Source organism: Podarcis bocagei (genome assembly GCF_964188305.1).
Source record: "Podarcis bocagei genome assembly, chromosome: 9".
In the NCBI taxonomy this organism is placed as follows: domain Eukaryota; kingdom Metazoa; phylum Chordata; class Lepidosauria; order Squamata; family Lacertidae; genus Podarcis; species Podarcis bocagei.
In genome coordinates this window covers 56,020,924-56,045,693 of record NC_138134.1, presented here as the reverse complement: position 1 = coordinate 56,045,693, position 24,770 = coordinate 56,020,924, and the positions used below count along the sequence as shown (strand labels likewise).

At 45.0% G+C, this 24,770-nt stretch overlaps 1 protein-coding gene across 1 annotated transcript; it reads right to left on the bottom strand.

Annotated features, from left to right (window-relative positions):
• Positions 1-2,989: 2,989 nt before the first annotated feature.
• Positions 2,990-23,375, bottom strand: ETNPPL (ethanolamine-phosphate phospho-lyase). Its single transcript, XM_081208143.1, has 13 exons — positions 23,222-23,375; positions 20,750-20,868; positions 20,469-20,628; positions 18,201-18,275; positions 17,529-17,622; positions 16,278-16,394; positions 13,994-14,076; positions 12,990-13,215; positions 6,084-6,238; positions 5,691-5,780; positions 5,308-5,438; positions 4,721-4,788; positions 2,990-4,037 (listed from the first exon to the last, which is right to left on the bottom strand). Exons 1-13 carry the CDS (start codon positions 23,272-23,274, stop codon positions 3,903-3,905), a joined length of 1,506 nt encoding a protein of 501 aa, XP_081064269.1. The 5' UTR covers positions 23,275-23,375; the 3' UTR covers positions 2,990-3,902.
• Positions 23,376-24,770: the final 1,395 nt, after the last annotated feature.

Below are 24,770 nucleotides of genomic sequence, written 5' to 3'. Positions count from 1 at the left end.
TTTCCTTTCATCATATTTAATAACAGAACAGGCCTACCTGCATAAAGTCATTGCTTTTCCATTTAAGATTAATCTTGAAAATGGGACTTTTGTCTCAATTAAGAGCGTATCCAAAATCAGCAGTTCTTGTGGTAGAACAAACTTTTAATTTTACTTGTGAGTCAGTACTCTCAAGGTACTTGGCTAATAATAATAAACTTTTTTATTACTCAAACCACCAAGCCTTGTAAAAACTCATTTAAACTCCTTTCTATAAAAAGCTGTAGATAAGCAATACAGTTTATCTATAGAAAGGTGTATTATATAGATTTTCACAGTGTAACGTCTCATAGTAAAAACAAACCAATTTAGGAAACCTGTTCTCTAATCTGACATTCAAATGATTTATTTAATTAGAACCATACTGATGGAACCATAAGGATACAGTTTGAATTCCAGGTGTAGAATTACAAATTAGCTTCTCAGCAACTTAAAAGACTAACAAGCTTACTGTAATATGAAATTTTATAGGAAAGCCGACTGTGAAAATGAGGGATCTGTGTCTTGGCAAGTTTCTTTAGATAAATTTCAGCCTTACCTGACTAAAATGGCTGTATTGATCACAAACTTAATAGCAGCAGAGTCCGCAACAAAATGTTGCAGCATAGAGTGCAACATCTCCAAACTGTGTTCGTAATTCCAGCCACTCCATCCCTTACCCCAGCCCCTGTTTTCTGCCTTCCCTCTGCTCTCCAAAGTCAATCAGTATTCCATGGGGAGGGGATATTGTTCCAAGCCCCACATATGGAGGGGAACACATCAATATTGACATTCAGCATTGATAGAGTCATACTGCACTGCTGCTAACATTTTCCACTTTAGAATCCCACTAATTTGAGTTGCAGAAATCTAGTGGGGAAAATCACAAAAACACAACCGCAGTGCTCGGCTCACAAACGTTTCCCATGCATTAGGTGCCTCTTGCCAGAAATTTTAGCTCAAGGGTGTCTGTGGACAAGCAACTGAGCAGGTCTGCTTGTTTTGGGATACAGAACAGTAACGGAGATGGGAGCTTAGGTTGCTCTTCCTCATAGAGTTGAAGAGCTATCTTTGAATTAGACCTGCCTTGTTTTGTAGAAATTCCTTTTCTTGTGCTATCACTGACAGATAGCATAGTGTCTTCACAATGTTTTTGGAAATCGAATCCTCCCTTAAAGAGGGCACGTATTACGGTGAGACTTAGAAATCAACACCCTGTGTTGTGGGTGGGTACGATTGGTCAGCCACAACACCTGATTGGTAGGTCCCTCGTAGCTGGGTGCAGTCTGGCCAATGGGATGCAGTCCAAACGGTTCAAGGGACCTATTTATACCCATGCACGTGACCCAGAGCTTCCTCTTTCGGCGTGTGCATTTGGAACACCCGCCCACCTCTACCTATTTTTAGGGCTTTGCACTTAACCTTGCTATGCCATCATGTGTTGTCTGTCATTGGGACGGGCATGGCAGGAATTTTTCCCACTTGGCTGACTGGCTGTTGCCATCTGGGTTTCGCCTGCTGCATAGCAAATCATCACAACTTGTAAGGTTGCGGATAGGCTCTGGTTCAGGTTATAGGGATGGGAGAATGCTTTCGCCATTCCTATGTGAAGGGTATTCTGCTAAAGGAATCCAGGGACTCAATCGTTTGTGCCTGAGTGCAGGGGAACATTTGGGTGGCGGAGTTAGCCCATTCCTGGCTTTCCACTCATCCGGGTGTTCACCCTTGGCTGACCTATGCTGGAACCCTGAGTCAGCGCTACCTGCTTGGCAGGGAGCTAGTCGAACCGGAGCCTATGCAACCAATCACTTTCTGCAATCAATAAAGTTGTGGCCTAAATTCTGCCAAAAACCAAACCAAAATTTGAGACAAGTGTGAATTTATTTAGCGGGGAGGTTTCTGGGTCTGAACATGCAAAGAGATCCCAGTACAGAGGGATGGAGTCAGGGCTGGATTTAGGTTTGATGAGGCCCTAAGCTACTGAAGGTAATGGGGCCCTTTATTTAGCTGTCCTTTGCCCACAACAAATTGTCGTTTTTTGTGTTGAATATATGCTATATGGTAATTTATGGGCCTAATAGGTATCTAAAGCCATTTGCACCTAACAAAAATGTATTTTATCAAAGTAATTGTTGAACTGAAATACAATAAGCAGTATCCAGGTTTTTTTACTTTAATTTTTTTGGGGGCCCCCAAGAGAATGGGGTCCTAAGTTATAGCTTGTTTACCTTATATGTAAATACGGCACTGGATGGAGTGGATCTGAGACTACTGCACAGTCTTTTGAAGGGAATTTACAATAAGGAACCAGTTGAAACTTTTCCAAAGTTTACTTTTTTGTATAAGTAAATATTTATATACAGTGGTACCTCGGGTTATGAACTTAATTCGTTCAAGAGGTCCGTTCTTAACCCGAAACAGTTCTTAAACTGAGGCGCGCTTTCACTAATGGGGCCTCCAACTGCTACCATGCTGCTGGCGTGTGACTTCCACTCGTATCCTAGGCAGATTTTGCTACGAGGAGCACCTACTTCCAGGTTAGCGGAGCTCATTACCCTAAGTGTTTGTAAGGAAGACGGTACGCAACCCAAGGTTCCATTGTAAAGGTAAAGTTTACTTTTACTTATATAAAGTAAACTTTATATAAACTTTACCTTTATATAAATCTGTCTATATCTGTATCTATATATAATTGTGCACAAATGTGGACTCTGTCTCCTAGGGGTGCTCACTATTACTTTTGCATAATTTAGAACGCTTGTGCACACTCAGCAATATGTGCCTGCAACCTCTGGACCATTACTCATCTTCTCCAAGAAAGGAATACCCATATGCATTAATCATGTTAATTTATAGCCAAGCCTAGTTTGAGATGAGTAAATGAGGCCAAAGATCAACTTTAAGAAGAATGTAACCTTACCAAGTAATTATTAAATATTGATGGTTATTCATTTCATGACACAATGACCTGTAGGTTAAAAATAGCTTTATTTTTTTTTTGGAATAAACAAGAGTTTCCAGCAAATGGAAAACAAACTGGTGTCCTAACAGAGTTCATAAACAACACTGATAACAGCAGAGATACAACCGACAAATATAGACCAAGAAGGCATACTGTCTAAATACAGCAGTGCTTTAAAAGTTTTCATTTTCAATATAGTTAATACTGTACAATTAATAATTATTATAAAATCTTTGTCATTGAATATTACAATATTGCTCCAGTGTGCATCCCTAGCTGGAAGGGGAAATTGTGTGTGGAAATAGGTGCTGTGTATGCTCCCTTTAATTTTTTTTTTTTTTTTAAATCTGAAATCCATTTGAATATGGGATTGGACTCACTCCCATCTCCACCAACAGTGCAACCCCACACATTCAGGAAGCAAGCTGCACTGAGTTCAGTGGAACTTACTCCCATGTAAATGTGGATAGGGTGGCAGCCTAAGAAGCTGATTGGCAGGTTTTCGTGGAACACTCTTGGTTGTTCCATGTGTCCTCTGTTAGATTGCATGCAAGATTTACAAGATAACATTTCTATTTATTTCAGAATTGGCATGAATTGCCCCACCAGAAAGTTGCACAGTATAACAAATAAACCATTAAAACATGGGGAAATTATTAAAATCTCAATACTGAACACTGAGATTCCAAAAGGACAAAGACACATCAGTGATGGCCAGTCAGCTAGACATCTGAAACAAATGAGGCCATGCTACCGTTGTACTGTGGCTGCAAAGCATGATGCTCCAAATTTAGACCATAAGTAAATGGATGCTTCATCATAATGTATAACTAGCCAATATTCTTACCAATTATTGCACAAACCCATACATCCTTAAACAACCCAACTGTACATAGTTATTCTTATTTATAGAATTTTCTTTTCATGTCTTGATCCTTTTGCAAGGCACTGTGTTGTTTTCAGCATAAAATCCATTTTTTTGTCTGCAGGCACTTCCATTGATATGGCTTATGCTTTCGTTGATGCATTCAAGCTGGGAACTCCCATCTGTGGGCATCTAAAACAAATGCACAATTTGATTGAATATGCAGATATTGGCATCAGCAGATATTTGATGTCATGGGAACTGCCAGAACCACATATTTTACAAGCCTGTGGTTCTAGGTTATCGGTATTCATTGGTGCAAAATGTAGAAGGGCTTGCTGGATTCAGCTAATTAATGGCCCATCTAATCTAGCACACTGTTCTCACGGTGGCTAACCAGATGCCTGTGGAAAAGCTGAGGCCAGGACCCAAGCGCAAACAGGTCCCTGAGATGTTTACAATCAAATTTTAGACATTGCATGAGACAGAAGAGAGGCAAGTGTAGGGAATCAGCAGAGATGAAGGATGCAAAGCCAAGGATAAGAACAGAATGATGTGAGCAAATGCAGCTGCATGCACGTAATTTGGGCATTATGTCAGTTATGACTATGGGTTATGCCAATGGTTTATGGAATAGGTGAGTTTTGAACTGCTTGTATGAGGGTTGGGAGGGGGGAGAGCATGGCATGACATAAAGTGTACTGAGAGAAAGCCCTAAACATGAGGTACGTGGGTGAAGTTTTATAAGACAGGAAAGTCTTCAGACAGCTCATAGGAACTTAGGAAGCTGTCTTATATTGAGCCAGGACAATGGTCCATCTAGATTACTTTTGACTATATTTATTGGCAGTGTCATTTTGGGGTTTCCAACTTACTTTTCTTTTACTCTGTACACTTGTTGGTAATTCATCTCTGGTCCTGTTTATTGTTGAATCTTCTAAATCTGGGACAAGAGGAGGAAGGAGTAGGTTTTCCATCATTAGGTACAGAAGTCGCAAAATGTAAAGAAAAAGTTCGTGTGGTTTTAAATACTAGCTTATTTTCTTGTAGAACTAGATAAATTTCTTTAGAATTCACTTAAGACACGTTTCAGCAACAAGCAAACTATCCCCAACTTACCACTATGAGTTCACCTGGGAGCTGAAATTATCCTGGCTAAATCAGTCCTGGTTCTGCAGTCTACATAATCTAATGTTGCATCTCCAACAATGATCAGACATCTCTGCAATGGGTCACAAGCTTATGCTGGCCACTCTTTCTTATCTGATTTTGGCATCTGGAGTTGCAAAGTCTTTCCTATATCTTTAAATGTGTCAAGACACTAAGAAAGGCTACAGCCACTGCACCCCTTTCTCCCTCCTTCCCCAGTTCTCTGCCACACTCTTAACTACCTCTGTTACCTATAGAACAAAATTGGAGGCCATATATACAAAGGAATCGGTAGGCATGCAAGAATGCTTACCTGTGAGGATCTCATCAATCTGATCAACTACAAACTTTGCATCTTCCATAGTGAAGCACATGGGTGGCTTAAATTTCAAGATGTTTCGATAAGGTCCATCAGCACTCAGAAGAATCCTCTGTTCTTTCAGCCTGATTAGAAGGGAACACAGATTTAATTTGGAATGCAAACTCCAAAATGCATTTAGGTATGTGAAATTATAACGCAGTCAGTCCCTTTTAAAGCTGTGTTTCATGATTCTGGGTAAGTCGTGAGGGCATCTTCAGTTGCTCAGCCCTGACCTGACTATGAATTTCAGCTCCTTCAGTTTGAATGTCTAGCCTGGAAGTTGTAAAGTTAAAACTGATGAAAGGAACATCTAAAGCAAGCCAGTATATATTTACTTGTAGATAATATGCTGGGCCTCAGCAGTGGCAGGCGTTCTCTTTTGTCGATCCTTCACAAGATCCACTCCAACAAACAAACCAACACCTCTGAAAAATATAAAGAAAAGGGAGGGAATCAGAGGTGCAGCAATCAAATCTCAGTGTTGCACAAAAGGCACACAGCTCCAAATAGTTTTGCAAAGTAGTGTGGTAGGTCTCCTGTACAAAACAGTTATCTGATCTGTTATTCAGTAGTTGTCAGTGGAGGGGGGTGGGTATGATTGCACCCTCCACTGGAATGCGTCTCCTGGGTCTTCAGAAGGCAATGCAGTCCTTGGATTGAAGAAGCCACCCCTAGTTATACATTCTTCTAGATCTTAAAACTTTTTATGTTTACCCTGTTGGGCCTACCTGACATCTCCCACCAGTGGATGCTTTTCTTTTTGTTCCTTCAGTAGTCCAGTGAGATAGTTTCCAACACGTGTGGCATTCCCTTGGAGATCTTCTTTTTCTATCACGTCCAAAACAGCCAGTCCAATTGCACAGGACACTGGGTTGCCCCCAAACTGAGGGAGGGGAAATGGCCAAGAAGAAACAGGTTATTGCTGCCTCAATTATTTCTTCATCCAAAGATTTTGATGAATGTTTTGAGCAAGACGGGGCTTGGCATCAGATTATTTTCTTAGGCAAACAAGAAATATTGGGTGCAAATTCCCTTCTATCTTTTTAACTTGCACCTTATGTGGTGCTATGGAGTGTCATATTTCTTCTTCAGTTTCTATTTTGAAAAGTTTGAAGGGAGTGAAACACCACAGGGTTTGTACTGCTTTTCCACATAGAGTAAAGCTTTGCTATAACTTAGGCTCCAGCTCCTGCGGGAGGCAGTGGAAGACAGAAGTGCCTGGCATGCTCTGGTCCATGGGGTCACGAAGAGTCGAACACGACTAAACGACTAAACAACAACAAGGCTCCAGCTCCACTTTTAAAGAAATAAAACAGTAAGCACAATGTACTGTGTTAGGGATTGATTAGCTGCTTGTGCGTAAAATCGTGCTCCCTCAGAGTTTGTGCGACCCCACAAACCTCAGTGTGTGACGGAGCTCCTCAGACATGTCTGCTCTAGTCACTAGTAGAGTCCGACAGTGGCTGTCTGCGGAAGCGTTTCCAGCAAAGGAGCTCCTTAACGGAAACGCGTCTCCTGGACTCACGGCGTGACAGTTTCCGGCGAGGTGTAGGTCTCCCTATGTGAGACTCAGATACCTCCCCACTGTTTTCGCTGGAAGCGTCCCTGAGCCCTCCCTCCTGCTCACATTCCCTCAGAGAATCACTCCTCCCCCTGCTGGTGCCTGCTTCAGCTGTTGAGTCTCTTTCTTCCTCCCTGAGCCCCTCCACCACCTGATGCTCCGATGGCAGTTCCCTGACATCCACCTCCCCTCCAGGGCCCCCCTCACCCCCTCCCATTACCTCCCCTCTGGGAGGTGAAGGGCTAAAACCCCGAAAAGAATCTTCCTCATCTTCAGACGTCTCGAACAACTCCCTCCATCGATCGTCGTCCTGGCTCGCTGAATCCTCTTCCTCTTCAGAATCTGGGAACCCCTCCAACTCCTCTTCCTCATCGGTGGTGGCAAAGTATTCCCTTCGGAACCTCGCTACAGGCTGAGGTTTACGTGGGAACCTCTGATGAAAAGTCTCTATTAAAACTTCGTCATTGACATCCTCTGCCCTAACCCAGGTGTTTTCCGACTCCGGTTCCCCTTCCCACATTACCAAATACTCTACTTGATCTCCCTTCCACCTGGAATCAAGGATCTCCGCTACATGGTAGCTGTGTTCCTTCTCCTCCATTGCTGGTCCCCTAGTGACCCTCCCTTCACTGTCTCCTCTATACGGTGACAGCAACGACCTGTGAAAAACTGGGTGCAGCTTCATGTGGTTCGGTAACCGGAGTCTGAAAGCCACTGGGTTGACCTGCTGCATGACTTCAAACGGACCCAGCCTTTTGGGTCTTAACTTCTTACAACCTCCTTTGAATGGCAACCCTTGGGTTGACAGCCACACCTGGTCCCCCACCCTAATGCTTTCACCTTCTCTTCTGTTTTTGTCTGCCTGCCTCTTATATTCCTCCTTAGCCCTGTTTAAGTTGAGTTGGAGCTGGCGATGAATCGCTTCCATTTCTTCAACGAACTGTTCTGCAGCTGGAACGCTCCAGTTCTCCCCTTCCCCCCCTGGGAAGGCTCTGGGATGGCACCCGTGATTAGCCAAAAAGGGGCTCATCCCCGTGGACACGTTCTCTGCATTGTTGTAGGCAAATTCTGCCAACGCCAGCTTCTCCACCCAATCATTCTCTCTGTCATTAACGTAACACCTCAAATATTGCTGGAGAACCCCATTTGCTCTTTCCGCCTGCCCGTTGGTTTCTGGATGACGGGCCGTTGAGAAATTAACCTCTACATGCAGTAAGCTCATGAGCTTCCTCCAGAACCTGGAAGTAAATTGTTTTCCCCGGTCTGAAACCACCCTCAAGGGGGCGCCATGCAGCCGAAACACATTCTCTACAAACAATTTGGCTGTTTCTTCTGCTGTGACCGCATGTGAGCAGGCTATAAAGTGGGCCATTTTAGTTAACAGGTCTACCACCACCATGATGGCTGTTTTCCCCCTAGACCTTGGCAGATCAGTCATGAAATCTATTGCCACTGCTTCCCACGGTCTTTCAGGTGTGGGCAGTGGTTCTAATAAACCAGCCGGCGCCCGCCTCTCCCCCTTGGCTCTTTGGCATTGTTCACACCCTCTCACATACTCCCGCACATCTTCCCTGACCTTGGGCCACCAAAATTCCCTAGTAACCAGCCACATGGTCTTGTGTTGCCCAAAATGCCCTGCTGTGGGACTATCGTGCAACTGCTTGAGTACCTTCTCCCTCAATTCCCCTTCGGGTATATATAACGCTCCCTTGTAATACAATGCCCCATTTCTCTCCTCAAAACCACCGGGTTTGTCTTCCTCCCTCCTGAGACCCCTGAGTTTGTCCTGGGCGTATGCATCAAGCACCGTACCCTCTACCAATTCCCTTTGTCCCACCAAAGTCGCCCCACACACCCAGCGATCCTCTGGGATGATATGGGTTTCTTCAGGTGCTCCCTCCCCCTCCAAATATTCAGGTTTGCGTGAGAGAGCGTCCGCCCTAACATTCTCTGGGCCTGGCACGTAACAAATCTCAAAGTTAAATTTGGAGAACTCCTGGGCCCATCTCAACTGCCTTTGGTTGAGCACTCGCGCAGTTCTCCAATACTCTAGATTTTTATGGTCCGTGCACACTTGCACCTTATGTTGTGCACCAATTAGCAGATGCCTCCATCTCCGGAACGCCTCATGAATCGCAAGAAGTTCTCGGTCGTACACCGTGTAGTTCCTCTCGGATTTGTTCAGCTTTCGCGAAAAGAAGGCACACGGTCGCCACTCTGACTCCTCCTTTCCCGGCTGCAGAAGAAGCACCGCCCCTATGGCTCTGTCAGATGCGTCTGTTTCGACCCTTAGCTTCCTTTGTAAATCCACATGCAGAAGTTGTTCTTCAGAGGCGAAGGCCCTTTTCAGCTCCTCAAACGCTCGCTCCGCCTCCGCCGTCCATACAAACTTCTTTTTACTGCTGAGACAGTCAGTAATGGGCGCCGTCAGATGGGCGAAGTTGCGGATGAACTTACGATAAAAGTTTCCAAACCCTAGGAACCTCTGCACATCCTTCTTGGTTTTTGGTGTTTTCCAGTCCAGCACCGCCTGCACCTTGCCGGGATCCATGGCCAATCCCTTGTCTGACAGGCGGTACCCCAGGAATTCCACCTCCTTGGTATGAAACTGACACTTCTCCAGTTTCACCCACAGCCTGTTGGCTTGCAGTCTCCTCAACACTTCTCTGACGTCTCTCACATGTTGCTCCTCATTCTCCGAATACACCAACACATCATCTAGGAAAGCAACGCAATTCTTGTAGAGCAAAGGCCCCAGTACATGGTTCATAAAAGATTGAAAGCACGCGGAGCCTGCTTGTAATCCAAATGGCATAACGAGATATTCAAATGCCCCCAAAGGGGTAAACATGGTGGTTTTCCATTCATCTCCTTTCCTTATGCGTATCAGGTTGTACGCCCCCCTTAGATCCAGCTTTGTAAAAATCTTTCCCTTCCGCACCCTGGTCAAAATATCATCAATCCTGGGCATAGGGAACACCACTGGTTCAGTCACTGCGTTCAACCTCCTAAAGTCACATACAAGTCTCGGCTTGTCCGCGTTTTTTTTGTCCACAAAAAACACTGGGCTACCCCCCGCTGCTTTGGACTCTCTGATGAAACCTCTCTTCAGGTTCTTGTCAATAAACTCTCGCAACTCCTGCATTTCCCTGTCTGACATGGCATACAACTTGCCCACAGGAAGCTGTGCTCCAGGGAGTAAATTGATCTGGCAATCAAAGGGCCTATGCGGGGGTAGTTGGTCAGCTTCCTTCTCGCTGAACACGTCGCTGAGATCTGCATACTGTGGTGGTACCTTCACCTTCTCCATTACTTCAGTCCCTGCTAGGGTGACTTGGGCCCCTGCTGAACCCTTTTCCCCTTTGCAGTGTTCTAAGCAATGTGCTGAACCAAAGGACACCACTCTTTGATGCCAGCCAACCAGCGGATCATGTAGAGCTAGCCAGCTCATTCCCAAAATAATGGGAGCGCCTCCCAAGGTGGCCACATTAAACGCTATCAGTTCTGTGTGCCTTGCCACCCTCATGATCATTGGGACCGTCTGCAAGCTGACTCCTCCTCCCAACAACTCCCTGCCATCGATCGTGGTCACCTGCAGGGGGTTGCTTAAAGGGATAGTCTGTATCTGGTGTTCAGCAGCAAACTCCTTGCTCATAAAATTGCAGGAGCTGCCTGAGTCCAATAGCGCCTTTATTTTTAGGGGGTGTCCATTTTGCAGCTCTAGCAACACTTCAATCACTAGAGCAGGTCGAGGAGCTTCTGGCACGGGCACTTTCACTGCTCTTTGGCCTGGCTGCAGTGCCCCGATTGTGGCAACCAGGCGTTGGCTTTTACCTGCTCCGTCTCCCCCTGCTCTTCCCCCTCAACAGCTCCCACCATCCCTTGCCATTCCTTCCTCTGGGGGCATACTCTGGCAAAGTGGCCTGGCTGTTGGCAGAGATAGCATTTCCGGGCGCCCTTTCCCTCCTTCTTAGCCCCCTCGCTGGGTTTTGAAAATGCGCGCGCGCGCGCTGTCCCGATTTCCATCGGCTCTGCCGGCGGGAAAGCTGGCTCAGGAATGTCTGGAATGCGGAACTCCTTCCAACGTTCCCCTCTCCCTTCCCGCCTCTCCAAGGCTCTTGCCTCCTGACGCGCTCCTATGGTCAGCGCAGATTTGGTCAGCTGATCCATAGACCCCGCCCTGGGGCTCCGTGACAGCTCGTCTTTCACAGCCGACGAAAGACCTTCTTCAAATAGCATCTGAATGGGTGCCGCCGATAAATCCCAACCCAGTCTGTGAACCAGCATGGTAAACTCAGTCCAGTACTCACGGACAGATCGGCTTCCCTGCTTGCAAGCCATTAGCTGTCTGCGCACCACCCCTTCCTCAATATCGCTGGAAAACATGATATCCATTGCACGAAAGAACTTCATCGTGTCCTTTAGTACGTCATTGTGCGTTGCCATCAGGGGTCGAACCCAGTCTCTCGCCCCCCTCTCAAGATGCCCAATCACGAAAGCAACTCGTGATTCCTCATCAGGGAATTCATCAAACTGCACATTAAGTGCATATTGCATCTCTGTCCTAAAGGCATGGTAATCCTTGGGGTCCCCCCCAAACTTCTGCACCAATCCTGGTACCTTTCTGGGGAACTGAGTGGCTCTCCCCTTCTTGTCTGCATCCTGAGCCCTTCTCTCCTCCAGCCTCGCCGTCTGCAGCGCCAGTTGGACCTCCAACGCTCGGTATCTATCTTCCAAGCTTGGACCAGCCCCAACCCCAGCTCCTCCGGTTCCGGTTGGTTCGCTCATGATGCTTTCTCTTGCACAGGCAGCGTACAAAGACTGTCGGACTGCTGTTAGGGATTGATTAGCTGCTTGTGCGTAAAATCGTGCTCCCTCAGAGTTTGTGCGACCCCACAAACCTCAGTGTGTGACGGAGCTCCTCAGACATGTCTGCTCTAGTCACTAGTAGAGTCCGACAGTGGCTGTCTGCGGAAGCGTTTCCAGCAAAGGAGCTCCTTAACGGAAACGCGTCTCCTGGACTCACGGCGTGACAGTTTCCGGCGAGGTGTAGGTCTCCCTATGTGAGACTCAGATACCTCCCCACTGTTTTCGCTGGAAGCGTCCCTGAGCCCTCCCTCCTGCTCACATTCCCTCAGAGAATCACTCCTCCCCCTGCTGGTGCCTGCTTCAGCTGTTGAGTCTCTTTCTTCCTCCCTGAGCCCCTCCACCACCTGATGCTCCGATGGCAGTTCCCTGACATACTGGTTTTACATATACACACAAGAGACCATGTGTTCAATATTATTTGCATGACGAAGCTGTACATTTTCAATCAAAGTCTCATTTAGGCATTCAACCTGAGCATCTATTCAGTATGAGACTCAATTGGTGCATGCATGATATTTCAACGTATGGTCAAACCTTACTAGGCTGAATATTTCCTATCACCTTGTGCTTAATGGGGAATTGAGAGCACGCTCGTCTTCCCCACCCTCCTGGTCTGCCACCAGTGTCTTCAAAAGATAATAATACTTCATGCCTATGCAGCAGTGCTGTGTGGAGATGAGATGGGGTTGGGGCAGCAGTGAGGGCAGAGGAACTCTGGGTTGGCAGTGCTGGCCTACACAGTAACATTCTGTCACTGCTGCTCCCCCACCCCCTGGGCCACTGCTGCACCTATGGACATAGAATCCAAAGGACATTGGCCCAGATTGCATGAAGTTCTGCCAAATGGATTGAGAAGGCAGGTGCTATTTCACTTCACACCATACATAAGAGATGGATCAGGGCCAGATGTTGCCTGATGCTGTTGTCTAAACTGGGTGAACTGGCTTCACTGAAAAGCATTATTTGAGTCATTACTGGGTGCTCTGAACATTCTTTCTGTAACAATCGATGATGGTGCAATTATGCATGCCAGGCCCCTATAACAGATGTGGCCCTCCTAATATTGCTGAACTACAAGTCCCATCATCCCTGGTCACTGGCCAAACTTGCCAGGGCTAATGATCATTCAGCAACATCTGGAGAGCCAAAGTTTCCTCATACCCAATTTATAATTATAAATGATAATATTAGAAGAGAAGCTCACCGTATTGAAGTACTCCAGTCCAGAGGCACCAAAAGCTTCTGCAATCTCTCTGGTGGTAACTACACAAGACATGGGATGGCCATTGCCAATTGGCTTCCCCATAGTGACAATGTCAGGCACAAAGTCTTCACCTTGTAGCTGGAATCCCCAGAATTTTTTTCCAACTCGACCAAAACCGACCTGGACTTCATCAGCTATGAAAACTCCACCCGCTTTGCGGACAGCGCTGAAAATAAAAAGGGAACAGAACAGATGTCTCACTGTGATGTGTCACTGTCATGTAGGAGTGTTTATATGAAGACTTCAATTATGGTCCTGCAAGGGGCATTTACAGCTGAGAATTCAGAAAAGTGCTTATCAGGCCATATGCTCTTTATAGCATGGCCAGAAGATGGATAAAGTTGACCTGAGTTCACTCTGTCCAGTCACAGAAGGATATGTGTGGTCTAGAAATATTGGATAAAAAGATCTGATACACACAATGCGCAGGGCCTCCTGTATTCTCAAGTTCTAGGAATGATGTACCATGTGATTTTTCTTAATGTGCAGATCACCTCAGAGCTACTGTGCAATAAGAAGTCATGCTGTTCATTGCAACTAGCCCAGAATCCTGTTCTCTCAGTGGGTCAACCAGTTGCCTATGGGAATCCCATAAGCAGACTGTGATAACACATTAACTGGCTAGTAGCCATGAATAACCTTATCCTGTCTAGTCCTCTTTTAAAGCCATCCAATTTGTCTGCCATCACTGAACTTTGAGCAATACTTATATTCTTATGTACCAACTTATTGGCCTTGGATTGAATTGCCAAAAGCTACTTTGAGAAAGGCATCTCTTGTTACTGGGCAATATTTATTTACAGAAATAAAAATAATAATCGTAGCAGTTTCAAATTTCAAGGAACAAAGATTAAAGCTACACAAAGAACCAAATAAGTAGACTCTTCCTGTGATTTTTAGTAAGTAGCCTCCTGTAAGTAACCCATCCCAAGCACTATACATACTCTGCCACTTTCTGGAAATAGCCTGCAGGTGGAATCACTTGGCCTCCGCAACTCTGCATGGACTCAGCAATAAAGGCTGCAATCTAAGTAAGAGAAGATGTTATAAGAAGAGCATTCCTCTGCTTACTCGTTTGCAAATGAAACAACAGCTACAGGCACGAACCCTATGAAAACAGGCAAGATAAATGAATATGCAGTTTGGATAGCTATGTTGCATCTTGAACAGCTGTGAGCAACAGTAACGACAACAAAAATGGCAGAGGTGCCCAGTTTTTCAATGCCAGGGCAAGCATTCAGCATAATTCTACAGCTCATGATTGACCCAATGCTCGAAGTCTTGGATTTACTGTGCACATTTATTTAAAAACTCATTTAGTCGGCCTATTCTTGCAGAATACAAATGTGATACTGGAAGTATCTGATGGGTTCACTGTTCTGATGAGTTATTTATTATCTATTTATTATTGATGATTGTCCACATTTCAATAATTTAATTACTAAAGGTGCTTTATAGTCTTTATATCAGCTTCACCCTGTGAACTCGTGAACCTCCATCAGCTTCATTCACATGGCATTCTGTGATAGCCGATTTAACCCCTTTCCTGTGGCTCAAAATGGGAAACAAACAAATGCATTGAAGATGTGCAGAGCTGTATTTTGGGCACCCCTGCTTAAGAAGAAGGAAAACGTATGCAGAGCAAATCAGGATGAGGCATTTGACAAAAAGACAGAGCCTACAGCTGAAGTGATTCCAGTAGCTAGGAATGAAAACAAACAAACCAAAAAAGGTTATTTGGGATCAGGAATCAACATCAGCAGATCAGATAGACTGGAACTGGAAGCTTACATTTTCTGCATTCAGCATTATGCCTTTGTTCTCCCCCAAGTCTGCCTGGAGGGTCAGCCCAAATCTGCTATTTAACTGACTGCCTCCCTCACTCTTGCACAACCCTCCCCGAGTATCAGCAGGGGTCCATGCAAGCTTGAGCAGTGCCGTCTTCCTGGAAAGAAGGTCGTGTGGTAACGTGTAAAGAAGCGTACACTATATTCGAAGAGGTATACTACAGCCAGACAGTAGGAGGCTCCCCATAGTCTGTGAAACTTTATCAACTGCTCCTGGCAGAGGTCTACGGCACCAGAACCTATGAGGAAGATAATGCGAGGGGCAAGGGAGGAAACAGACAAAGGGGGGGAAATAGAAACTATCCGTTAGTTTCTTTTTTATAAATCTCAATAAGGAATTAAAGACAGATGGGTGGGCTCCTTTGGACTTTAAGGTGATGGGGAAATAGTGGCTCCAATCACTACTGGTGGGCATTTTAGGTTGTTTTTATTCTTGTTTGTATTGTTTGCTTTTGCAAGTTCCTTCGAGTTCACCTTTCTGGAAAAGAAGTGACTAATAATAACAAGCCTCCATGCGAGTTCTAGAAATATCTCTCCACACCAAAGTCAGCAAGTTCCTATATCATTACTCGTGATAAGATGCTATGTTTTAAATCAACAGCTTACTTTGCCATTTTGTCAACTGCTTTGAGTAATTTTTGTTCACATGAGCTAGCATTTAAATTCATGTCTCTGGATCCTCAAAGTGCAACATTCCACTGGATCCTACTGATTTTCTTCTCTTTGCACTGGGACACCCCCCTGAGAAATTCTGAGAAGCTGCTGGGCTTTTATATATTTCTTCTTGTTAATCTGTTTGGTAGTTTGTATGATTTTGTGTTGTTGCAAAAATAAATAAACGTAAGCCTCCTTTAGGCATGAGGGCTCAAACTGGGTGGGGATTTTAGGAACAGAGGCTGTACACTGCAGTGCATTATATCCTGTGCCTTTTAACTGTTGCTACATACAGCCCCATTAATTTCAGCAAAAGTTCTATGTGAAGTTTCAGAGCACAATCAAAATAGCGCTTTATGCTTTAAGCCTACTCTTACGTATGAAACGGAGGTTTAGATTTATTTATTCCTTTCTTCTTCTTTACTCAATCCTTACCTATTATTTTCTTGTGAGAGTTTTGAATGCAAGTTAAAGGGGGGGTAGAAGGCACCTTAAAATCCAGGAATCCAGTAAAAACAAAAGAAATTCCAGCTATATTTTTCTATGAATGAATTGAGGCAAAGAGAACTTTGTTGTTAGCCGCCCTGAGCCCGGCTTCGGCTGGGGAGGGCGGGATATAAATTTATTATTATTATTATTACTATATAAAGCAGTCAAGTTCACCTAATTGAGCATTTTTCAGGACACAATCTGAGCAGGCTTTCATGTTCCTCCGTTGTTTACATACCTTGCGGCCGTTCTTCTGAGCCTCTTCAATTATCTTTTTCACATCATCGGCATAAGCGCTTCCTGGGTCTGGATGGTCCTCTCTATATTTTCCTCTGTATATATCTGGTGAAGGAGCCTAAAGAGTGGCAAAAGAAGATTTGAAATCTTTGAGTGCACTGTCCTTGGCTCCTCCTCCGACAGGAACAAAACTGGCCTTAAAAACCCTATCTGGTGTGCACCTCACGTAGGACATGCTGATTTTCTTCTAAATCTTCCCACAGCAGGTTAATAAGAAACCATGCATCAGAGGCACAAGAGGACCTTAACATTTCCAGTATTTTAATGTATAGGTCCACAGGCTTTCCGTATCCCTGGCTTTCCAGGAAGTGGGACAGAAGGCAGAAACGACAAAGAACTGAGACCATAATAACATACAGTGACTCATATCTAGTTCAATCTCTGTTCTCAACAACCCCCTATTAGATGCTTGGAAGAGCAATCTTCTGCTCCTTCTCCCCGTGATCTGGAAGGGTGCCGGGCTGAGGGGGAGCACAAAATAATTTAAAAACTTATATTTATATGGATAAATAAGGGTAAACTGCACCAAAAAGAATTATTGTGAAAATAAGGGGGAAGGGGCACAAAAAATGGTCCTCACTCAGGGAGCTATATTACTAAAGTCTGCCCCTGTTGTCCATCAGCCTAATTGACATCAGTCTGAAGGGGCTTCAAAGTGTGTAGGGATCTGTGTGTGCAGGGGTCCTTTAAGCCAGGCCTATCATGAGGGGAGGGTGCATTGGCATCTAGAAGGCAGGATGTTTCTGATTTCCAGATCTTGGGGCCTGCTCATGCTGAACCTTGCAAGAGAGCTATGCTTACTAGCCACTGTCAGATTTATTGTCCATGAATTCCTCATGATAATTAGGAGCCACTTCTTAAGAGATTCTTGGATACAGAAACCTACGGGGTTTTTTTGTTTTTTAAAAACATGCTTTTTCTACTGTAGGTTAGCATGCATTTTCTTTTTAATATACACAAGCAGGTATCTTGCATTTTTCAGGACAAAATATATCTCTGTCCATATACAATTCATCTTGTGAGAAGCGCCCCGGGCTTCTTACATTGATTAGGCCAACCAGAATATCACTAAATAGTATCTATTGATTTTTGTGGAGGTATTGCTATGCAGTTTAGCTTTGCATTTCATTTGTATCTGCAATGAACAGAAATATGCTAAGGGCAGTAAGAATCCAGCATAATAATTACTTACCACATGTACAAATTCCTTTTTGGCCTCTTTCCCCAGTTGATTAAATTTATATGGACTGATGTCAATCAGCGATGTAACATGGCCATGATAAGCACTGAAACAGAAGATGAATGCAAAGTGACTCCAGGGTGTGAAAGAGTTCAACAGAAGCAGACTCTGTTACAGGTTAGTTTTGCACATGTTTTACATAAGTTTTGCACCTAAACTGACAAAGAATCTCAGCTTAACCTTAGTTTTCTGTATGTGGTATCACTACAGCAACATATTCAATGTCGTTATTCACAATTTTCATTGTTTTTAATATTTATTATTATTGAACTACAAATGCAAATATTCTCTAATTAATGGGAATTAGTAGACTGTTTCCCTCTATGACATACAACTATGCAGAGGCAACCCCTTCCTCACAGAAACAGATGAGGCAAAACAGAGATTTGAGTTAAAATGAAGAAGTCTTGATGAAGTTAATGGATACATTTATTTACAGATCACTGTGTGCAGATCAGTGACCTCATTTGAGGTGAATGAGAAACTAACTGTGATCAGGGAAGCTCCATGCATGCAGAATCTTCATGTATGGGGCTCTGGGTGCTTGGCTACAGACTGAACAGACTGACCTATCTGCATCATGTTGCAACAAACTGATCTCATCCATACCATCAGTATACTTACTGGTCAAGTGTAATCACGTCTTGGTGGCCCCTGTATTGGCGGGCCAGGCGCAAAGCGAGATCATTTGCTTCAGATCTGCAGGACAAAATTAGAAGGCAATGAAAGCAGCTATTGTAACAGGAGAGCTACATAATAAACTTTTTTAAGCCAAAGATAAAATAACTCCAGACAGGCATATGTCAAACTCTAATCCCCTAGAAATGATTAATAGCACACCTATTGGATTCAGAGTGAAAATGTTGAATGAGGGCAGGATTCTCTCTGGGTTGGAAAGCCAAAGAGTTGCTTCACATGGACCCACACATGGAAATAAAATCGTAGAGTTGAAAGGTACCTACAAGGGTAATCTAGTCCAACCCCCCTGCAATGCAGGAATCTCAACTAAAGCATCCCATAGCGATCACATCTAAACCTAGGTGAATTTTGCACATTTGTTCATGTCTTGATTATCATAAAATCTACAGCTGGACACAAAATATGAACTTGTGAATAGCTCAGCTTCGGTTTACATTGCTAATCTTGAGGGCTGCCCAGGAAAATGAGGGGACATACAGGTTGTGGGCATGATCTGGTGCTGCCTGTATGTGAAGCCTTCCCATTCTATGAAGAGATGTGGCCCGCTGTGTACACAGAACATCACTTGCTGAGGAGCCCCTGTGGGCATGGAGCTCACTGAATGCATTGGAGCTGATGGGAGGAATTCCTTGGACTGATCCAAAGAGGCCTGGGAGAGGGAGAGACAGTTCCCCATTGCACAATCTGGTTGTTTTGCATTTGGAGAAACCCTCGCGCTGCAATCTGTTGTTTCCTTTGCAGCAAGCTTCTTCCTGTGTTTTGTATCTGGTAAAACTGATTGTATCTAGTGAAACCTTCTTCTGCAGAGATTTCATTTGCAGAGTCATAACCCTTATCTGCTGAAAGTACAGAGTCTCAGACTAGGATTAGGAAAACCCAGGTTCAACTCAACCATGAAGCTTTCCCCCCATTGTCTCTCAGCCTACCCCACAGGGTTGTTGCAAGAGTAAAATAGGAACAAGGGAAACATCATCATCATCATCATCATCATTGTCAAGGGAATTGGGGTTGCTTGTGTGTAAACCTCCAGCCGTTCCAAACTGCTTAGGGGTGGTTGTGTCTTTCCCTGACTGAGCAGCCCTTGGCGCTGCTGCTCAGTCGCTCGACGAATCCGTGAGTGGGCGTCTCCTAAATTTCCTCCAGCATAAGAATTCCTTGACGGACAACCTTCGCCTCGCCTCTCTGCGCGGAAGCCTTCTGCACAGAGTGGGCGTGCCAAGTGGTGGTCCTCCACCCTCCTCACTGACTTCACTGGAAGAGTCTCGGAGCCTCACCTCCGAGATGCTCTCTGCCTCTCCCTTCTTCCTGGTGTCACCTGGACTTTCTTCCCCAGATGACGTTCTCTCTCTTCCCTTACTCGTTCCCTCTCCTGCAGAATCTGGGAGCCTCGCCTCTCCCCTCTGCTCTGATGTCAGTTCCCTGACAATCATCATCATCATCATCATCATCATTTTATTTATACCCCGCCCTTCCTGGTTCAAAAATTGGACTCAGGGTGGCTAACAAATTAAAAACAATTGTAAAAGCAGCATAAAATACAGTATAAAACATGAATAACAATAAAATAAAATTCAGATATCACTTCAGGGGAAATAAACATTAGATAATCCCCAGGGCTAGTTGGCTGAATTGGTCCTACTTAGGCCAGTGAGGAGGCCAGGGGAGAATTAGCTGTGGGGTCTCAGTGCAGGTGATCTTCATAAAAGGGGAGGGGAAGGGAAGAAGGGAAATAAAAGACCAGGCTGAATTCAAATTAAAGGCCAGGTAGAATAGCTCTGTCTTACAGGCCCGACGGAAGGAGGTTAAATCCTGTAGGGCCCTAGTCTCACGGGACAGAGCATTTCACCAGGTCGGAGCCATCACTGAAAAGGCCCTGGCCCTGGTGGAGGATAGTCTGACTTCCTTAGGGTCCGGGACCTCTAAACTATGGTTATTCATGGACCTTAAGGTCCTCTGCAGGGCATACCAGGAGAGGCGGTCCCGCAAATAAACATGCATGCATAGATGAGATAGAAATGTAAAAGATAAACAAATACTATGACCATATGAATTTTTGCCCACTTGAAGACCTGGGCACAACCTTAGAAAGCCCTATATTTGTTCTCTCATCATCTCCCAAAGCTGTTAAAATGTAGAAGTTAATTTATACAAGTTTCCAAAAGATAATAGCAATGAAAAGTCCTTTAGCCATACCCAGAGTTCACGAAGTAGCAAACAGAGAGAGGCTCTGGGAGGGTCGCAGTGAGACGCTTGGCATACTGGACCAGATTGTCGTGCAGGAAGCGAGAATTGGTGTTGAGTAACTCCATCTGTTTCACTGCAGCCTTGACCACATCTGGATGGCTGTGTCCAACTGGAAAGGACCAAGCGAAGAGAAGTCAATTTGAGAGTACCTGAAAAAAGACCCCAAATCTACCTAAAATGAATGGGAGCACTTTAAAAGCTGTCAACATATATTACGCCATAGTTCTTACCATGTGCTACGTTGTTAATGCAGTCCAAGTATTTTTCTCCATTCTCATCAAACATATACTGCCCACGGGCACACACAATCTTAATGGGGTCCTTAGCAAAGAAGACCTTGCATGAGGGCCTGAAAAGCACAAAAGCATTGCTTTAGTTTAGGTCTGCTGAAAAGCTCCTTCTCCAGACCACTGCATACACTTGTACAAACACGTAAATGCAGCAAATTCATTATGGTCTATCAGGAGTCCTCAAGCATTGTCCTGGAAAGACTCAGTCAGTGAGGGGAAAATAGTAAATTATGTCTTTCCAAGTGTAAATATGGCTGGCTTCATGGAACACTCATCATAGTACAGTGGTACCTCTGGTTAAGTACTTAATTCATTCCGGAGGTCCGTTCTTAACCTGAAACTGTTCTTAACCTGAAGCACCACTTTAGCTAATGGGGCCTCCTGCTGCTGCTGCTGACACGCCACCAGAGCACAATTTCTGTTCTCATCCTGAAGCAAAGTTCTTAACCCGAGGTACTATTTCTGGGTTGGCGGAGTCTGTAACCTGAAGCGAATGTGATATATTGCTCAACACACCAAGCCAATCTCCAAATAACAGAGTTATTTTGGACATGCACAGGGTTTTGTTCCCTCACCACAAACAGCATAGACTGGGGAAATTGGGAACCATTCATTAAGAAAGCATCAAACCTGCCACACAAAAAAGGCTCCATCCATTTCCTCTTCCACACTCTCCATTGGGTGCATACAGCTGCTTCCATGAGAGAGCTGTCTGCACAGCAGGGCTGCTAATGGGGAAGGGAGGGGTTCCCAGTGTGTCTGTAGGGACTCCAGTGCATTAAGCAGTGTGCATGAGAAGTGGAGAACAATGCAACGTGGAGTAAGTCTCTTCCTAGGTTTTTTAATGAACCACAAGAAGACAGCCCCAAAGAATTGAGCCCTAACCTTTTGTTTGTTTTGGCTGGCCTTTTGTATCTTTAGCTGGTTCCCAGCTTCTACTGTATGCCAATGGAGCCAAAATAGCTTATTATTGTATTAAGGATGAAATAATAATCCAAGGGAGACAACAACTCTCATAGTTTGCACAGAACTTTTCGCCTCTCTGGCGGGCAGAATTCCAGGCTTGGCTTTGCAAAACGCCCAGGATCCACTTGGGTTATGCAAGGACTGTGAGTACAGTGTATCAACTGGTTACACAATCTTGCATGCTTGTTTAATGCCACTGACATCACATGCACCTCTGTGCATTTACTGCACTTGTCCAAGTTTCCTTTGGAAGGTCAAACACTGATCCACCTTCCTGGCTGTTAATCTGACTATTTATACAGGGGTTAGATAAGGGCACAGATGTCCTATGCACAGAGGCAAAGGAGATTTTTTGGACTGCCAGATGGGGTTTTGTACAGTATTCAAGCATTACACCCCAGAGTATCACACCCCAGAGAAGTGAATAATTTTCATTATCAGCAGGGCTTCAGCTGATTGCGTGGCAAAGAGAGAGAGAGAGGGAAGTAGCATTTCCCCATTTTTGTTTCTAAGAAATATTTTTTTTAAAAAACGTTTGGATTTTTTTTTAGAAATAAGCCTTCCTAGAAAGTGCTAAAAACTTTTTAAAGTGTTCTTTTTTTAAGGGGGGGGAGAAATTAGGTAAGCAATACGACCCACCAAAAGTTAAGTGCTTTAAAAGACTTAAATTCTATGCAAACTGTGGGTCTGAACATCTGCAAAAATGCACAGATTTGCACTGAAATCTCCAAACAAGCAGGCTGCAACTTCCATGGATTTCAAGAGGAGATTTTAAAGCATGTGCTTGACTTTCCCATTGAAAGTGTTGCTTTTAAATCCTTTCTATTTCTATTTAAAAGTGTTGCTTTTAAATCCTTTCTATTCCTATTTAAAAGTGTTGCTTTTAAATCCTTTCTATTTATGAAAAAGAAAATATTCGTGATAATTCAAATGATCAAATACGGATCCTTTCAGAAAATGTGACAATTTAGGGCTATGAAATACGTTACTGCAAGATACTGTCAGAGGCTTTTTATACAGGGAAAGTGGCAGTTCTGCGGATGGCAGGGACAGGGCAAAGAAGGTTTTGGTAGGTTGATTTCCACCCCCTTTCGATTTGGTTCAGAGTTTGATCTGGCCAGGATGAGTGTAGACCCACTACCTTGATTCTGCACCCCACCCCCAACCGCAGAGAGATCCCGGCCACCATCTCCGCTAGAGAGATCTTTTGCAGGTCGCCTTTACCGCGCAGGTAGAGGACCTGCCGGGGTCTGTTAGCTGAGTTCTACGGATGAGTGGCAGTATACAAATTTAATAATAAATAACAATCGTGCCGGAGGAAGAATGAGAGCGATTGCAGAATGTGGGGTGCAAAGTTGGGAAGTTTTTTCCTGGGGCGCGCGAGAGTTTTGCATGCCTGCGCCCTCCGCCCCTCTCGGCCCCCCTGGCTTTGCGCCTCTGGCTCACCCGATGTGCTTCTTCCGCAGCTCCAGCGTCTCTGCCTTGCTGTACATCTCCATCGTGCCTGGTCTCGCGCGCCTGCTCTCTCTCTGCAGCCCCGGGGATCTCGCCCTGCGCTGCTCCCGGGCAGCCGCCTTCGCCTTTTATCCCATGCCCGGCAGGGGCCGCCGCGTCCTTCGCCCAGGCCCCGCCTCCTGCGCGCCGCCCATCTCCGCGCCACCCGCCAAAAGTGCCAAGGCTGGCTTCCAGCCACCTCTTCTTCTTTACCCGCACGAGGTAGTCCTCAAACCACCCCACTCCGTCGCCCCGGAATCCGGAGTATTCCACACCCCGCTTTCAGACCGGCTGGTCTTCCCACCACCGTCTCTCCACTGGAACATTTCCCTGGGGTTAGCTCCGTACAGTCCGTTGCAGCAAAGAGCAAGCAGGGAATAAATAAATAAATATATAAGGTCGTTATTCTTGACTGTTTGGAAGCCGCTTTGAGATTCATTGCAGTGCAAAGCGGCACAGCAATATAATCCAAATCAACCAATAAGATAGCTCAGTGGCAGGGCCGGAATTAGGTTTGATAAGGCCCTAAGCTGCTGAAGGTAATGGGGCCCATTATAGGTCCAGCTGTCCTTTGTCAACAACGAATTGTCACAGTTTTTTGTATTGAATATATTCTATATGGTAATTTATGGAGCTAAAGGTAAAGGTAAAGGGACCCCTGACAATTAGGTCCAGTCATGGCCGACTCGGGGGTTGCGGCGCTCATCTTGCTTTATTGGCCGAGAGAGCCGGCGTACAGCTTCCGGGTCGTGTGGCCAGCATGACTAAGCCGCTTCTGGCGAACCAGAGCAGCGCACAGAAACACTGTTTACCTTCCCCCCAGAGCGGTACCTATTTATCTACTTGCACTTTGGCATGCTTTCAAACTGCTAGGTTGGCAGGAGCAGGGACCGAGCAACGGGAGCTCACCCCATTGGGATTTGAAATGCCAACCTTCTGATCAGCAAGTCCACAGTGCCACCCGCGTCCCTAATGTATGGACCTAATAGGTATCAAAACTATTTGCACATAACAAAATAGGACCCTACACAACACAAAACACTGTTGCTGTATGGAGGTTTTATTTTATTTGTTTTTTATCTTATATTTTGGAAATGTTCATCCCGTTTTTTTCTTTATTTTTTTGTGGGGCCACCAAGAGAGTGGGGCCCTAAGGTATAGCTTGTTTAGCTTATACATAAATCCGGCACTGCTCAGTGGTCGACTCTTAATCTCTGGATTATAGGTTCAAGCGCCACATTGGACAATGCATTGCAGGGGATTGGACTGGCTGTTCTTCCTCATGGTCCCTTCCAGTTCTGCAGTTCTATGATTCTATGTCCCCTCAAGGGGTTGTTGGACCATCTCTGACCCTTGGCAATTCTGGCTGGGATGCTGATGGGACCTGGAAGCCAGCACAATGTGGAAGGGCCACAAATGCCCCGTCTCTGCATCCTTTGGATCCTTCGTGATCCAAAGGAAAGCAGAGCGATGTGTTTGGCACTAGCTTGGCAGCAGGAGT

Bases quoted from the DNA above. Each gene is read 5' to 3' on its own strand.
- ETNPPL (XM_081208143.1), bottom strand. From the start codon at position 23,274: ATGGAGATGTACAGCAAGGCAGAGACGCTGGAGCTGCGGAAGAAGCAC. The intron at 14,077-16,277 runs GTATGTAAACAA...TCTCTTACTTAG, and splicing joins CTCAGAAGAACGGCCGCAAG to ATTGCAGCCTTTATTGCTGA. The intron at 4,038-4,720 runs GTAAGTTGGAAA...CATTTGTTTTAG, and splicing joins GTGTACAGAGTAAAAGAAAA to ATGCCCACAGATGGGAGTTC.